At 37.9% G+C, this 16,524-nt stretch overlaps 1 protein-coding gene across 2 annotated transcripts in view; it reads right to left on the reverse strand.

Annotated features, from left to right (window-relative positions):
- Positions 1-16,524, reverse strand: part of EIF5B (eukaryotic translation initiation factor 5B) — a 69,686-nt gene that overhangs the window by 27,414 nt on the left and 25,748 nt on the right. For both annotated transcript variants that reach the window (XM_032178091.2, XM_032178090.2), the window contains exons 2-9: positions 12,505-12,630; positions 12,317-12,401; positions 11,047-11,719; positions 8,987-9,204; positions 8,428-8,578; positions 4,045-4,143; positions 3,149-3,238; positions 584-658 (exon numbers count right to left, since the gene is read on the reverse strand). In XM_032178091.2, coding sequence (XP_032033982.1) covers positions 584-658; positions 3,149-3,238; positions 4,045-4,143; positions 8,428-8,578; positions 8,987-9,204; positions 11,047-11,719; positions 12,317-12,401; positions 12,505-12,630 — 1,517 coding nt within the window. The remainder of the gene's footprint in view (positions 1-583; positions 659-3,148; positions 3,239-4,044; positions 4,144-8,427; positions 8,579-8,986; positions 9,205-11,046; positions 11,720-12,316; positions 12,402-12,504; positions 12,631-16,524) is intronic.

Consider the following 16,524-nt stretch of genomic DNA (forward strand, 5'->3'; position numbering starts at 1 on the left):
CATCAAAATGAAAATGAGAAAATATCAACATATCAGAACTTACAGAATTTGACTAAAGCCATGCTTAAAGAAAAAGGTATAGCTTTAAAAACAAAGATGGGGGGAGGCTGAAAAAAATCAAAGAGCCAGATATCATTATCAGTAAGTTAGTAAAATTAACAGGAAATTAAATCTCAAAGTAGAGATTTTAGTAATAAAGAAGGGGAAACAACGACAAAAACGTTTACTTTCTATTCATACTTATCAGGAACTATAGTATTTATCTCATAACCTTTTAAGTTAACAGTGCTTTTTGTAGGTCACCTTTAGTAACAACCCTATTTGTAACATCATCACTCAGAAAAAATGCATTCTAAACCTTAGGCAGCTATCTTACAAATAACATTTTGAGGAACCACTCATTCATAAAATGAAGATCCACTTGAGGACTTAGAAACCATGGCAAAGGAGAGAACAAGAGACTTATCCCTATCCCCAGAAATGTTCATATGGCTTTGATAATCAAAAGACTATTCATTTAAATATATATCATTCATTTCTAATAACCACTGGATTTATCAGTGTGTGCTTATGAGGTATTCACCTTTTTCTGTCTCCTCATCACTGGCCATAGCTTCCCAGTCATCCAATCCAGCATCCTCAGTATCTTCTTCTTCTTCTGTAAGTAAAAATTTGCATTTAAGACACGAAAATTATTTAGAAATATGAAGGTCTTTTAGAAAAAAGTAAAAAATTACGCTCTGACATAAAAAAAAGAATGTTTTAATTATGTAAAAAATATGTATGAAGCTATTATCTTTAGATCTTTTTTTTTTTTTTTGAGACGGAGTCTTGCTCTGTCACCCAGGCTGGAGTGCAGTGGCGCAATTTCGGCTCACTGCAAGCTCCGCCTCCCGGGTTCACGCCATTCTCCTGCCTCAGCCTCCCAAGTAGCTGGGACTACAGACGCCCGCCACCGTGCCCAGCTAATTTTTTGTATTTTTAGTAGAGATGCGGTTTCACCGTGTTAGCTAGGATGGTCTCGATCTGCTGACCTCATGATCCGCACGTCTCGGCCTCCCAAAGTGCTAGGATTACAGGCTTGAGCCACCACGCCCGGCCAGAACTATCTTTTTAACATAGCTAGCATGTCATAATTTACTATTACTTAAATGCTTCCATTTCCTACTACTGTCAACATATTCAACTTAACCGATTTTATATTCAAGCTAATTGTTTCATTAATTTAATTAATTTAAATGTTTCTTTAGATCTTGAAAAAGCTACATGAATGTACTCAGTTCTTGAAAACAAATGAAATTTCATATATATCTTCTTTTTGATCATCCAACTCATACTTTATGCAAGGAATTTATTATTTTGCTTTTAACCTTTACAGGTATTTAAATATACTTATATTCTGAAGTTGAAGGTACAAAACTACCACCATCACTCTGGGTCAATGCTGTGCTCATAACCCCAAAACAGCCAGAAAGCTAAAATTCTGAATATTATTTAGATATTAAAGACCTAATACTCTTCTTAACAAGAATGCTTTTCTTTACTGAAATCTAACCAGGCACAACTATTCTTAAATGAAAGTAAGATGAGGGGTAGGACATGTGGTACCTGCTTCCCTGAAATAATCATTATTTACTAACAAGCCTGGATAAGTTATCTTGAGGAGGAAATGAGACTCAGAAACAGGTACCCAAAACATCCATCTAAATTAGCAATTCTTTCTGGTGCTAAAAATATGACCTAAGATAGTGGGCTGCTATTAAGCATATCAATCTAAATTTCTCTAATCTCGTCATATCAATGCTAGGCTGAGGTCTACCCAGGTGAGATGATCCTATTTGCTCAGAAGAGAAAAGAGAAAAAGGAAGGAAAGGAACTACCAATAATATAATTCACCAATGTAAATCAGGCTTAGTATTCTCTAAAGGCTTTTCCCATTCCTGATCCTATCTTTAATCACTGGGGATTCTCTTGAATACTAAACATACATTTAGGCAGCCCCAGCTCTCCCATCAATATCTAGTCTTAAGAGTTAGAACGTTTTTTTTTTTTTTTTAAACCAGAGATTTTTCCCCAACTCCTCAACACATACAAAGATACCCCACAATGAGTAAGTTGAATTCTCTGATTATTGTAAATAGAAGTCGACCTTTAGGAAGGTCTAAAAATGCCAATTTTTATGGTTCTTAAAAAGTTCTAGTTAAAAATCCTTCGAATTTACTTCTGAAGCATTAAATGAAGACCTTCAGATCTTGTTTTGAGATTTCTGACTCATAAATAAAAGCATCAGAGAAAATCCAAAACCTACTATCCTTTCTTCCTTTTTTTTTTTTTGAGATGGAGTCTTGCTCTGTCACCCAGGCTGGAGTGCAATGGCACAACCTTGGCTCACTGCAGTGTCCCTGCAACCTCTGCCTCCCAGGTTCAAGCAATTCTCCTGCCTCAGCCTCCCGAGTAGCTGGGATTACAGGCACCCGCCACCGTGCCCGACTAATTTTTTGTATTTGTAGTAGAGACGGAGTTTCACCGTGTTAGCCAGGATGGTCTTGATCTCATGATCTAGTGATCCATCCGCCTCACCCTCCCAAAGTGTATCCTTTCTACAAAACATTTTCTTTTTTTTTTTTTTTTTTTTTGAGACAGAGTCTCGCTCTGTTGCCCAGGCTAGAGTGCAGTGTCGCAATCTCGGCTCACTGCAAGCTCCGACTCCTGGGTTCACGCCATTCTCCTGCCTCAGCCTCTCTGAGTAGCTGGGACTACAGGCGCCCGCCACCACGCCCGGCTAATTTTTTGTATTTTTTTTTTAGTAGAGACAAGGTTTCACCGTGGTCTCGATCTCCTGACCTCGTGATCTGCCCGCCTCGGCCTCCCAAAGTGCTGGGATTATAAGCGTGAGCCACCGCGCCCGGCCTTACAAAACATTTTCTAACACTGCTGAAAAGAACACAACTGATTCAAGTCTCACTTGGATACTTATTCAAAGTAGAAATGAAAAGAAATAGAAAAGAAAGAACTATGAAGAGAGCCATCCAGCCAGATATTTATTTGGTTCTCCCCAACTATTTCTAATAACTAAGACAACTTATGACACACCAACACTAATTTTAATAAGAATTCACTAATTAAATAATCAGATAATACTACCCGCCTGGTTCAACAGGAGGTGGTGTCTCTTCCTTTTCTGGTACTCCTTGTTCCGTAACTTCTACAGCAGCACATAATTCCATTGATTCAGACACTGAAAAAGGGGCAGAAACCAAGATAATATTTTTTTCGGTGTATAATTTCTGTTAAGATACTCCATTAAGTACTGAATAAAAAACAGTAGTGTAAACCTATTTATTTTTATTTTTTATTTTTTTGAGATGGAGTCTCGCTCCGTCACCTAGGCTGGAGTGTAGTGGTGCAATCTCAGCTCACTGCAACCTCCACCTCCCGGGTTCAAGCAATTCTCCCTGCCTCAGCCTGCCAAGCAGCTGGGATTACAGGCGCCTGCCACTATGACAGGCTAATTTTCTCATTTTCAGTAGAGGCAGGGTTTCATCATGTTGGCCAGGCTGGTCTTGGACTCCTGACCTCAGGTGATCTGCCCACCTCAGCCTCCCAATGTGCTGGGATTACAGGCGTGAGCCACTGCGCCCAGCCTGTGCAAACCTATTTCTTCAAGTTTATAAAATGTTTAAATATAGTCATATGTTTTACAGGAAACTACTCTTTCTGCTCAATAAATAAAATACAAAAATCACAGAAGGCTAAGAAGGAAATCAAGGAAAGATAAGAATGGTAGTTTTACTTCTCAGAGTTAACAACAGTTACAATATTCATAGGATAGAACCCAGATTTTTCAAGGTAAAATACTTTTTCCATTAGCTTGTCATTTGAATCAAGTGAGAATAATGGCATTAATAAGAAATAAGTTTAGAAAATAAGTTTCAATATGCATTTCGGATTTTTTCCTTTCTTCTTTACAGACACTGTTTTGAAGATTGTGGGGGAAAGGCAAACAAAATATTTCCTAAATTAGAGGCTATTTTGTATACAAACCTTCTTTACTTTCTAGCTGCTGTGGTATTTTTTTCCTCTTTTTATCTTCATAAATTGGCCTCTTCTTTGGCAAAGAGTCTTTTGATGGCACTTCAACACCTGAGGGATAAAAATGAAAAACTTCAGGCTTATACTACTTGTATGTCACCTAAGAAGTACTATTTAAAGGATACCATTTCATTCACCACAGAGACACATACTCTAAAATATGAAAGGATATTCATGGAAAAACTTCTATCTTTTTCATATAAGGTATTTTAAAATTTACATACAGTAAAAATCCTTTTTTTACGTACAGTGAGAGTTTTGATATGTGTATCATCACCACAATGAAGATGCAGAAAAGCTCCATCACTCCATCACCCTGTGCTGCTCCGTGTAGTCAAACCCTCCTTACCTTCTTAGCCTCTGGTAACCACTGATCTGTTCTCCAACCAAAAGATTGCTTTTTCTAAAATGTCACATAAATGGAATCTCACAGTCTGGCCTCTATCTTCATAATGGATTTGAGACTCACTCACTCTGTTGCACGTCAATACTTCATTTCTTTTTATTGTTGGGCAGCATTCCATTGTATGGATATATCACAGTTTTGCTTATCCATTCAACAGCTGAAGGACATTTGAGTTGTTTCTGGTTTTTTGCAATTATGAATAAAGCAGGTATGAACATTTTCAGACAGGTTTCTGTGTGAACATTTCTCTTGGGCAAATATTTTGTAGTGTGAATGATGAAACATAAGGTAAATATGACCTTAATTTTTATAAAGACACTGCCAGTTGTTTTCCAAAGTGGCTATACTATCTTGCATTCTCACCAGTAATGCAGAAGAGTTTTGGCCAGGCGTGATGGCTCACGCCTGTAATCCCAGCACTTTGGGAAGCTGAGGTGGGTGGATCACCTGAGGTCAGGAGTCCGGGACCATCCTGGCCAACATGGTGAAACCCCATCTCTACTAAAAATACAAAAAATTATATTATATATAAAGAAAATATATTGTGGTGGTGGGTGCCTATAATCCCAGCTACTCGGGAGGCTGAGGCGGGAGAATCACTTGAACCTGGGAGGCAGAGGTTGCAGTGAGCCGAGATTGCGCCATTGCACTCCAGTCTGGGCAATAAGAGTGAAACTCTGTCTCAAAAAAAGGAAAAAAAAAAAAAAAAAAAAAGAGTTTCAACTGCTCTGAATGTGGTAAAGGTTTCTCTTTTTTTAGAACATTCTTTTCAGATGCATACAGCTTCCTGGTGAAAGTGTCTGTTGATACCTTTTGCCCATTTTTAAATGAACTTATTGGTTTTCTTATAGTTGAATTTTGAGAAGTCTTTATATATTTTGGATGTTAATTCTTTCTCAGATATCTGATTTGGAGGTACTGTCTTGGAATTCTCTTGACAGTGTCTTTTGCAGAGAAAAGTTCTGAACTGGTCTTTCTCAAAATGTATCTTTCAGTAGAGGCAGGGTTTCATCATGTTGGCCAGGCTGGTCTTGGACTCCTGACCTCAGGTGATCCGCCCACCTCGCCTCCCAATGTGCTGGGATTACAGGCGTGAGCCACTGCGCCCAGCCTGTGCAAACCTATTTCTTCAAGTTTATAAAATGTTTAAATATAGTCATATGGTTTTACAGGAAACTACTCTTTCTGCTCTGAACTGGTCTTTCTCAAAATGTATGGTTTAGAGTCCTATCTAAGCACTCTGCCTAACACAAGATATCCTCCTATGTTTTCCTCTGAAAGTATTATTGTATATTTTACATTTACATATGATACCCATTTGGGTCAATTTTTATATAGTGGGGATTAAAACTAGTTTTGGGTTTTTCTGCATACAGATGTCCAATTGTTCTAGTACCACTTGCTACAAATACTGTATTTTATCCACTGAATTACCTTTCACTTATATACTAACCATGTATAGACTATCTGTTTGTCTATCTTTCTGGCAATATCACACTATATTAATTCCTATAGCTTTATACTAAGCCTTGAAATCACGTATTCTAAGTTTGTTCTCCTTTTTCAATCATATTTTGGCCATTCTAACTCTCTGGTCTCTTCATATCCATTTTAGAACTAGTTGATAGATAGCTACAAAATACCATGCTGTGATTTTGACTGGGATTGAACTGAATCTACAGATTACTGGATTACTGACCCAGTCTCTCACTATGGGCAGAAGCCTTAGAATAAAGACAACAGAAATTGTATACCATGGGATTTTGAATGAAGTCACTAATAAAAGAAAATGACTAAAAATGTTATCTCTAAAGTAGGAATGTATATGGATGTGTGTTGTGCACGTACTGAAGAATGGCTAGAATGGTAAAACCATAGCTATGACTGGTAAGACAAATACATTAAGCAAACCAAAGAAAGAGGATAAAGCCAGCTGAGAATGCAGAGATCATCACTTTGATTAAAGTTTTCCTTGCCTAGCAGCCTACACCTACTAAGATGAGGTGAAACTGTAGGCTGAATTACCTGAAGGGGGTCCCAATAACACCCTAGACTTAATCAACTGACTACTGCTCTAGTCTTGGACTCTCAAATAAGCTGCTGTACTTGGAATCAACACCAAGACTTGTATGTGTTTAGACATTCCATTCACTTTGCAAACTGAGACATAACAATCAAGTTCTTGAAGAAGCTCTTTGCCTGAAATGAGTTTATTACAAATTATTGATAAAGTACTCGTGTGTGTATGTGTGTGTGTGTATATATATATGCTTAGTAGTCACACACTAAAGGATGATTGAAAAGTTAACCTGCTGCACATTTCAGAGTAATTATATGAAAACATCTGCAGATGCCTACACTCTCTGAGAGTACATTTTTAGCTCAATGAATAAGTTTTACAATATTCTAGGTAATAAATGTGGTAAGCAGCTGTCTTTCAAACATACGATGAAACAACACTGTAGGATCTTTTAATGAGATGACTCACATGAGTGTGCTGTGGGCGGGTGGTGGGGAGACCTTGAATGTCAAGCTAAGGAATTTGGACTCTTATTAATAGACAATAGAGAACTAAAAAGATGGTAAACATTGGACAACACTATGAAGAGTAAGAGACCAGGGTCAGGGATGCCCCTTGAGAGATCATCTCTTACAAGCCTATGCTAAAGACTGATGCTAAAGTCCACAATTTTACACTGTAATTTCCATAACTACAAGTCTAACTGCTCCTTAAAACAGCATTTTTGAGACTGGCAAATTACTCCCTGCTTGGTCCCATCTCAATTTCTTCATGGGTGCTTTTAGCCTCTCCAATAGTCACTGATGAAATCTGATGTATGAATGCTAACTATATTCAAGTTTGTACCTAAGTTCATTTAAAATTTTACAAAAGCTATATTCTCCATTAAGAATAAAACTTTCTAAAATCTAAGTACTGGGTTTCTTCACATCTAATACTCCTAGCTGAACATATGTGTAAGAAAAAGTTGCACAGACCAGCTTAAATTTCAGCTCTGTGGCCTTGGGTAAGCTGTTTACACTCTGAACCACTATTTCTTCATCTATATGAGGGAAGTAAAAATAGCTATAAGATTTTTTATGAGGGAAAAATAGACAATGTCAAAGACATTGTAGCATCAATTACACACTAAGCACACAATAAATGGTAGCTATTACTGTAATTATAGCATAAACACCAAAATGACTGTAATATAAAAATCTAGGGAATACAGGAACAGGAAATTTAAGAGAGGTCCCAATATATTCTTCTCACTGGAGCAAAGACACTATTTTAAATCATCTTACCTTTCAAAAAAGAAATAAATTATATGCCCAGTTGTGATCTCTAAACACTATTACCCTCTAAAAGGAACAAAAGCTCTCTGGATAAACAACCGATTCCAGGTCTCAGCCCATGCAAGATGAACCTGGGATATCTTGTTGCGTCAGAAAATAAGGAAAAGGTTAAAAAAAAAAAATGGTCATGAATACTTTTTCACCGTGGTCATGTGGGCAAACTAATATGCTGTCTGGGAATCACTGTATTTTATTTTTGGGGATTCACTTTAAAACATGCTAGGATAAAAGTAGATGGAGAGGTACAAAACAAGAATGTCAAATGGTCCTAATTGTTGAAGCTGGCTGAAGGGTACACAGGGACTCATTCTATTATTATCACTATTCTTGTTTGTGGGAGGATAACTTATTCAGACATACTATCATTTACATATAAATTTTTATCCTCATGTAGATGTCGTCTTCCTAAACAACGAAATGACATCACCCATTCCTTACGTTTTACTGAACTTTTTCACAGATTTTCATAGGAACTGTCCTGATGCAAATTCCATTCTCCTTCTGAACATTAAGGAATATAACTGCATGTGCAGAGCTCTCTGACCATTCAGTTAATGAAGAGTACCACTCACCCTGAGCTTGTAGGAGTTTAAGAGTAGCTTCGGCTCTGGCTTTGGCTTCTCTCTGGGATTTAGTTAAAAGTTTCCCTTCTTTTTTCAAGCGTTCTTTTCTTTCTTTTTCTTTTTGCTTTTTCCTTTCCCTTTTTTCTTGTTCCAGTCGTTCCTATAAAAGAGTACATGTCAGACAAAACCTGTATTCATTTAATGAACTATAAAATTCAAATGTAAACAATCCAAACTTCAAATAAATCTCTCGAGACACATGCAAAGTATTATGTAAGGAGATTCCAAATCAAAGTATTTTAAATGTTATACATGATTATTAATTAATATCACATCAGATTATTGGCAATGATACATAAGCAACTTATGTATCAAGCAATCTGTTCTTGAGAAAATAAAGATAAGATGTGCTGTACCTCTTCATCTTATTATTTGTATCGGAACAATAATATAACTGAATTACCATGCAACTATGAAATTCTCAGAATTAGAAGATTAAAGATATTTTACAGAGAACAGATTTTAAGTTAAACACAATATCAATGTTACCAACTTCATGAAAACATACCTCTTCTTTACGCTTGGCTTCTAATTCTTCAAGCCGTTTTATACGTTCTTCCTCTTCTCTCTTCTGTCTTTCTTCTTCCTCTTTAAGCTTAGCCAGAGCTTCTTGCATGGCTTTAACAGTGGCTTTGCTAGGTCCTTTTTTCTTCTCTTTCTCTTTTTCTTCCTTTTCTCCTTTCTTTTTCTTCTTATCTTTCTTCTTTTTGTCTCCTTCATTGTCATCTACCAAAAAAGAATAAAGGCAAAGCATTGAAATGAAAAAACAATTCCCTGTGGTGATGACGAGCAAAACCCAATCAGAATTCAAGGACCATAACGGGCCAAGGCTGATGCCAGCAGCAAGCTAAGTTCTACAGGCATCAAGGCATCCTGAGCACTTCGGTAACTATAATAGCTCAGAGTAACTCACAGATGGCCTCCTGAGAAGTCTGCAATGCTGGTGTTGGTCTCAGATGTCCTGAGGAATACCGTAAGACAGAAGGATACTGTCCGCAGCAAAAGGGCAATCCTGTACCTAATGTTATCTCTTAATCCATGGTACCTGAGTGGCTGGTATCCAACAGATGCCTATATGAAGTTCTAACAATCAGAATGAACTAACACCCACCTAAGTTCTGTAGCTAATTTCACTTCTACAAGATGGAGCTAATGAGAATGATGTCCACTTTAGAGAGTATTAGTAGGATAAAATACAAAAATATAGGTAGTTATACTCCAAGAACTCTAAAGAATTAAAAGCTATGAAGTTACTTTCATGGTGTTCCTCCTCAAATATATCCAGATAATAAAAATGCTGGGCATTTTTTTATTTATTTAAAAAAATTGCTGGGCATGGTGGCTCACGCCTGTAATCCCAACACTTTGGGAGGCTGAGGTGCATGGATCACCTGAGGTCAGGAGTTCGAGACCAGCCTGGCCAACATGACAAAACTCCATCTCTAGTAAAAATACAAAAATTAGTCGGGCATGGTGGCGGGCTCCTGTAATCCCAGCTACCTGGGAGGCTGAGACAGGAGAATCACTCGAACCTGGGAAGAGGAAGTTGCAGTGAGCTGAGATCATGTCATTGCACTCCAGCCTAGGCAACAAGAGTGAAATTCCGTCTCAAAAAAAAAAGTTGTGTCAATTTTCCCATTAAAAGTTTTCCAGTCAAAAGAAAAACTACTGCTTTTGTTTGTTTGTTTTTTGAGACGGAGTCTCACTCTGTCACCCAGGCTGGAGTGCAGTGATGCGATCTCCGCTCACTGCAAGCTCTGCCTCCTGGGTTCACGCCATTCTCCTGCCTCAGCCTCCCGAGTAGCTGGGACTACAGGCGCCCGCCACCATGCCTGGCTAATTTTTGTATTTTTGGTAGAGATGGGGTTTCACCATGTTAGCTAGGATGGTCTCAATCTCCTGACCTCATGATCCACCTCGGCCTCCCAAAGTGCTGGGATTACAGGCGTGAGCCACCGCACCCAGCCAAAAAACTACTGTTTTAAGAATATAGTATGGCCATGCAAACCATCTGATCTTTAGCTATTTTCATTCTAAATAAGAGGAAGAAATTAGCTAGAACTTTTATTTTATAATTAGTTGTTAAAAAAATGGCTCATTATTGCTTAAAAGACACTAATTTTAGCATGTTGAGTTTTAAGTGAAGCAGAAAATATTAGCAACTTCATGAAAACATTTCTTTGTGAATTTCATAAATTGAACTAGGTTTTTAAAGACAGGAAAGAATTCAAATATTATCTGACACCGAGTTATCAGAAAGGAAGAATAAATTTTTCATTAAGTAACTTCTATAGTCTTTATCAACAGCAAAAAAATAGTTTTCATAATGAGATTATATAAAAATTCCAGTCTGTACATAAATAATCTGAAAGATATTTATACTATATATGTAAAGAATTAACAATGCAAATCAAGTCAAATACTTAGGTGTAATTTTTTAGATGGCTCCTTATAATAAAGTGCCTTTATACCCATGGACAAATAACAAAATGACCTTCGGACATAATGATTACAACTTATACTGTGAATCAAAAGCCTTTTGCTCTTTCCTTTAAAGTATTAACCAACCTTCTGCAGCTGTGGGAGTCTCTGCTTTCTCTTCAGAGGCAGGAATTACTCCAGTATCAAGAGTCACTTTGGATTTTACAGTTTCTTCTTCAGATTTCCTTTGAGATTCCTTTTGTTTACTCTGATCCTTTTTACCTGTTTCTAACTCTTCTTTTTCTTTCAGCTTCCGCAGTTTCGCTTTTTCTTCATCCCGCTTTTTTCTCTCACGCTCCTTCTTTTCTGCCTTCTTTTGGGCCACTGTCTTAATTTTGAAGGAGGAGTCATCATCTTCATTCCCACTTTCTATGTTAGGACCTGGCTTGTTTTTCTGATTTTTTTTCTGTCCTTTTCTAGATTGCAAAAATTCATCTGATTCATCACCACTTTCACCAGAAGAATTTACTCTTGAACACTCTTTAATTTTTTTACTGTTATCCTCATCCTCTTCTGACCCATCCCACTTCTTATTTGATTTTTGAGCTTTCCCTTTAGCTTTTTTAGGAAGTTTGTTAAAATCATCATCATCATCACTCCCAGAGTACATTTCCACTTTCGGTTTTGCAGTCTTTTTTGATTTTGAATCTTTATCTTCCAATTCTTCGCTATCATTATCATCAAAACTCTGTTTTTTGCCCTTCTGTCCTTTCTTCTTTTTATCTTTTGAGGTGAATTCCTCTTCATTGTTTTCTGTTGGCTAAAAAATTTCCATTGTTAGAAAAAATTAACAGAATTATAATTGAGACCAGAGTCATGTGCTTCATTAAGTAAACATTTTTTTAAAATCTCAAAATGATTTCAAAATCTTTTTCAAAGTCTTTTTCACAGGAATATAAAATTCAAACAAGCAAGAGAGGTTGGCCTTGGCCTCAGACACATCTCGCATCATTGTAAATTGCAGAATCCAGAGGCTCTTGAAACAGGCACTAATCACCACTCATTTACTAACCTTACAAAGCCTAAGGGACAAGTTGAAAGAAGAAAAAATATCTATGATTTTCCCATTACTCTGAGGCTTATCCAAATTCGAAGGATGAAAAAGAAACAACAGAGAAAACTGAAGGTGGAATGAGTGATTACATCATTATCTCCAAATGTACCAATTTTATGAACAAGCAATACCACAAAATACCTTTACATTCCTATTTTTCCCTTTGGCATCAGATTTCATAGAAGCTTTTAAATAACATATTGTACACTGCTCAAAAGTTTCCAAATACAGCTCCCCAAACCAACATTAAGAAGCAAGAATAGAATACGAAATACGAATAGGTAACAAAGGTCTGTCTTTCACCTTCACTGCAACAGTTTCTCTGTCAGCTTTGATGCCTTGAGCTTCCAAAGACAATTCTTCCAGTTCTTTCAGGATATCATCTTCACTAGAAAAGGATTAAAATACATTGTGAAGCACTGGTATAGTTTTTATTAAGTGAATCCAGTACCAAAACAAATAAAAATCAAATATATTTAAAATATACTTACTCAAAGTCCTGCTTTTTTTTCTCTTTTTTCTTTTTCCCTTTTGACTTTTGAGGCTCCTGTTCTTTGGCAGCACCAGCTCCTTCTATTTCTGCAGCCAAGGCATCAAGATCAATGTCATCCTTGGCGCTTAAATGAAAACAAAGACATCCTAAATGTTACTCAAAAGCAAAATAATCATTCATTTACATAGATTTTATCATTTTAACCTTTTTCATGCATTAGCAGCACAATGAGAAAAACCATTTGGCAAGTTCAAGTTACATCTACTTATCAGCCTCCCTACATCTGCTTCAGTGAAGTTTCTGGATTACACTCAAATAAGGGAGAGATAATGAAAAGTTCCAGAAAAAAATCAGGGTAATCAAGAAAAGGAAATTAACTTTTGCAGATACCAAAGGTTTTTTGTGTGTCTGAAAGAAGTTATTTATAAAATGGAGAGATCTTAAAACATAAAACAAGTCTTATTTCTCGACTATCAATAACACCACCTAAGTATTTGGACCCCTGTGCATTTTTACTTGGAATAGCAGAAATTTCAGAGTTGGAAGGAAGTTTAGAGATCAGTCATCTAGCCTATTACCTCATTTTACCAATGGGAAAACTAAAATGCACAAGGATTGAATGTCCTGAGAAAAACAAAACCACACATTCAAATCTAAATGAATTAGGAATGATTCACTAAATAAAATACTTAACCAAAAATCCAGAATTAAACCTGCTTGCTCCTGGTTTCATTTCTGGATCCATCCAACAATGTCCTCACCTAACAACTTACTTGGAGTAAACCAAATTAAGTTCTAGCTAAAACCTACAGAAAATGAAGGCGGTCCAGTCTAAAATGTACAAGTAGCAAAGGCAGATGAATCCAAATGAATGGCACAGTAAGAAAACAACTCATGGTAACGTGGCCTTTATAATGGACACCTTGTAAAGAGACGCTTTAGTTCAGTGAAGAAAATTTCTTTTTTTTGGTTTCTTTTTCTGACACGGAGTCTCACTCTTGTCGCCTAGGCTGGAGTGCAAGTGGCCTGATCTTGGCTCACTGCAACCTCCACCTCCCGGGTTCAAGCGATTCTCCTGCCTCAACCTCCCGAGTAGCTGGGACTACAGGAGCCCGCCACCACGCCCAGTTAATTTTTTTTTTTGTATTTTAAGTACAGACGGGGTTTCACCATATTGGCCAGGCTGGTCTCAAACTCCTGACCTTGTGATCTGCCACCCTCGGCCTCCCAAAGTGCTGGGATTACAGGCGTGAGCCACCGTGCCCAGCCTCAGTAAAGAAAATTTCTAAAGAGAAGTAACTTTCAACCATATTATAAATATAATTAAAAGATTATATGACAAGACATTGAGGATATAGAATTTAGCCTTAAGGAGCTTAACAGGGAAGATAGCAAACCAGTAAACCACAAATTGCAAAATGTTAAATGCCTTGAAGTAAAAGAACTTAATGCTTTTATAAATAGTTGGCCAGAACTGAAATGTGCTCCTTTTCTTCCTATATTTTAGATAATTTGACACTGATCTGCTGCAGTGGTGGTGACTTCCTACAGTACCAAATCCAGAATGGGAAAGTCAGAGGCACCTTATTCTTAGCAAAAGGGGTACACATACCAAGACACAGTAAGTACAAAAGCCTAAAGGCAACAAGGTGTGTTATGCCTCAAGAGGGCTCACAAAAGGCATCTGAACCACCCAAGAAATGTTTGGGCATTATGTATTTATTGACCGCACCCAAGATAGAGGGAACCAGAAGCTGAGGGGGGAGCCAGGCAGTATATTTTTAGCAACAATATTTCCAGGTAATTGTGCACCAGATCTGAGCACTGTCATTCTTCTTCCTTTATAGATGAAATAACTACTAACTGAGGCACAGAGAATCTGCCCAGGATCACACGAGTCAGAGATATGGGATTTGAATCCAGGAAGTCTGATTCCATAGCCAGATGTCTTACTTCTGCTGACATAATCCAATTTGCATTTTAGGCCTGGATGCAGTGTCTCACATCTGTAATCCCAGCACTCTGGGAGGCTGAGGCAGGCAGATCACTTGAGCCCAGGAGTTCGAGACCAGCCTGGCCAACACTGTGAAAGCCCGTCTCTAAAAAATATATAAAAATTAGCCAGGCATGGTGGCGCATGCCTCTTGTCCCAGCTACTTGGGAGGCTGCGGTGGGAAGATTACCTGAATTACCTGAGCCCAGGAGGTTGAGGCTGCAGTAAGCTAGAATTGTGCCACTGAGTAAAACCCTATCTAAAAAAACAAACAAAAAAAAGTATTTTTGAATGCTACATCTGATATGATGAGTGGCAGGGCTGAATCCTGACTAGTCCGGAAGCAAGGAGACCAGTTAGGAAGCTTCTGTAGTAACTGTAATGAGAAACAATGAGCACCTGACTTGCACCAGTGGCAGGCAAGATGTAAATGAGTTAGATAAATATTAAGGGAATAGAATCAACAACACTTAAGTGATCAACAGGATGAATACAGAAAGGAGTAAGGAAGAATCAAGGACAATTCTCAGGTCTCCTCAGGTAACAAGAACCTAAGTCTGCCCCAGCATCTCCCAGGAGTATCCCCAAAGGCATCTCCGGCAACATTTCAGACTACAGCAGCTTCTGACGACTGCATGTGCAGAGAAGGCTGAAGTTTGGCATCTCATTACCAAAAATTTATCTGCCCTCACCCAAACTATATCCACCTCATCAAAATAGCTTCAAGAATCTTCTTGTGATTAGCTATATTTCTGGAGAATTCATCAATAAACATTTCTAGGATAACAGTGTATAGGACTACATTTGTACATTATTAAGTCTGAAAGGCTTTTTGTGGCTAACAATATAAGATGAACAGTTTTTTTAATATGCTTATATTCAGGCATTGTGCTGACCAATGCCTAGACATAATATATACACTGTCACTTAATATTCATAACAATTACATAAAATTATTCTTAAAGATGGTAATTTTTTAAAGGCCACCCAGCTACAAAGTAGCATACCAAGAATTCAAGCCCAAATTTTAACACCAGGTTCTACTGCCTTCCTAAAAAATGGGAAATAATCTAGTTTATTACTTGCTTGAAAAATTCAAACTTGGCTATGAAATTCCTACAGTTTACATAGAAAGGCAAAAGACTTAGCATAAGTCAACATAATACTGAAGAACAAAGCTGCAAGACTCATTACTCAATTTTAAGATTTATTATAAAGCTACTATCAAGACAGTGTAGTACTGGTGAAAGAAGAGACACATAGATCAAGGCAACAGACCAGGCAGCCCAGAAATAGAGCTCTGAGAAGGATACTAGTATTAAAATGAAAACACTAATCACAGACTGAAAGAGATATTTGCAAAGCACTACTAGCTGAAAGACCTGTATCCAAAATACACAGAGAACTCTTAAAACTCAACATAACAACCCAATTAAAATATGGGCAGTCACCTTGTCAAATTACAGGCAGGGGGAGTAGATGAAAAATGTTAATCATCATTTGTCACTGGGGAAATGCAAATTAAAACAAAGAGATAGTGGTATATACCTATCAGAGTTGCTAAAATCCAAGAAACTGACAATACCAATTCCTGGTAAGAAAGCAAAATGGCTGATTCTGGGGCAGTGGCTGGACATAGACAAAATAAGCCTGGAGGGGTGGAGCCAAGATGGCCGAATAGGAACAGCTCCGGTCTCCAGCTCCCAGCCCGAGCGACACAGAAGACAGGTGATTTCTGCTTGAGGTACCGGTTTCATCTCACTAGGGAGTGCCTAACAGTGGGTGCAGGACAGACGGTGAAGCGCACTGTGCGCGAGCCGAAGCAGGGCGAGGCATTGCCTCACTCGGGAAGCGCAAGGGGTCAGGGAGTTCCCTTTCCTAGTCAAAGAAAGGGGAAACAGACGGCACCTGGATATCGGGTCAGTCCCATCCTAATACTGCGCTTTTCCAACGGGCCTGGAAAACGGCACACTAGGAGATTGTGTCCCGCACCTGGCTCGGAGGGTCCTATGCCCACGGAGTCTC

Source organism: Hylobates moloch, unplaced genomic scaffold (assembly GCF_009828535.3).
Source record: "Hylobates moloch isolate HMO894 unplaced genomic scaffold, HMol_V3 SCAFFOLD_15, whole genome shotgun sequence".
Classification (NCBI taxonomy): domain Eukaryota; kingdom Metazoa; phylum Chordata; class Mammalia; order Primates; family Hylobatidae; genus Hylobates; species Hylobates moloch.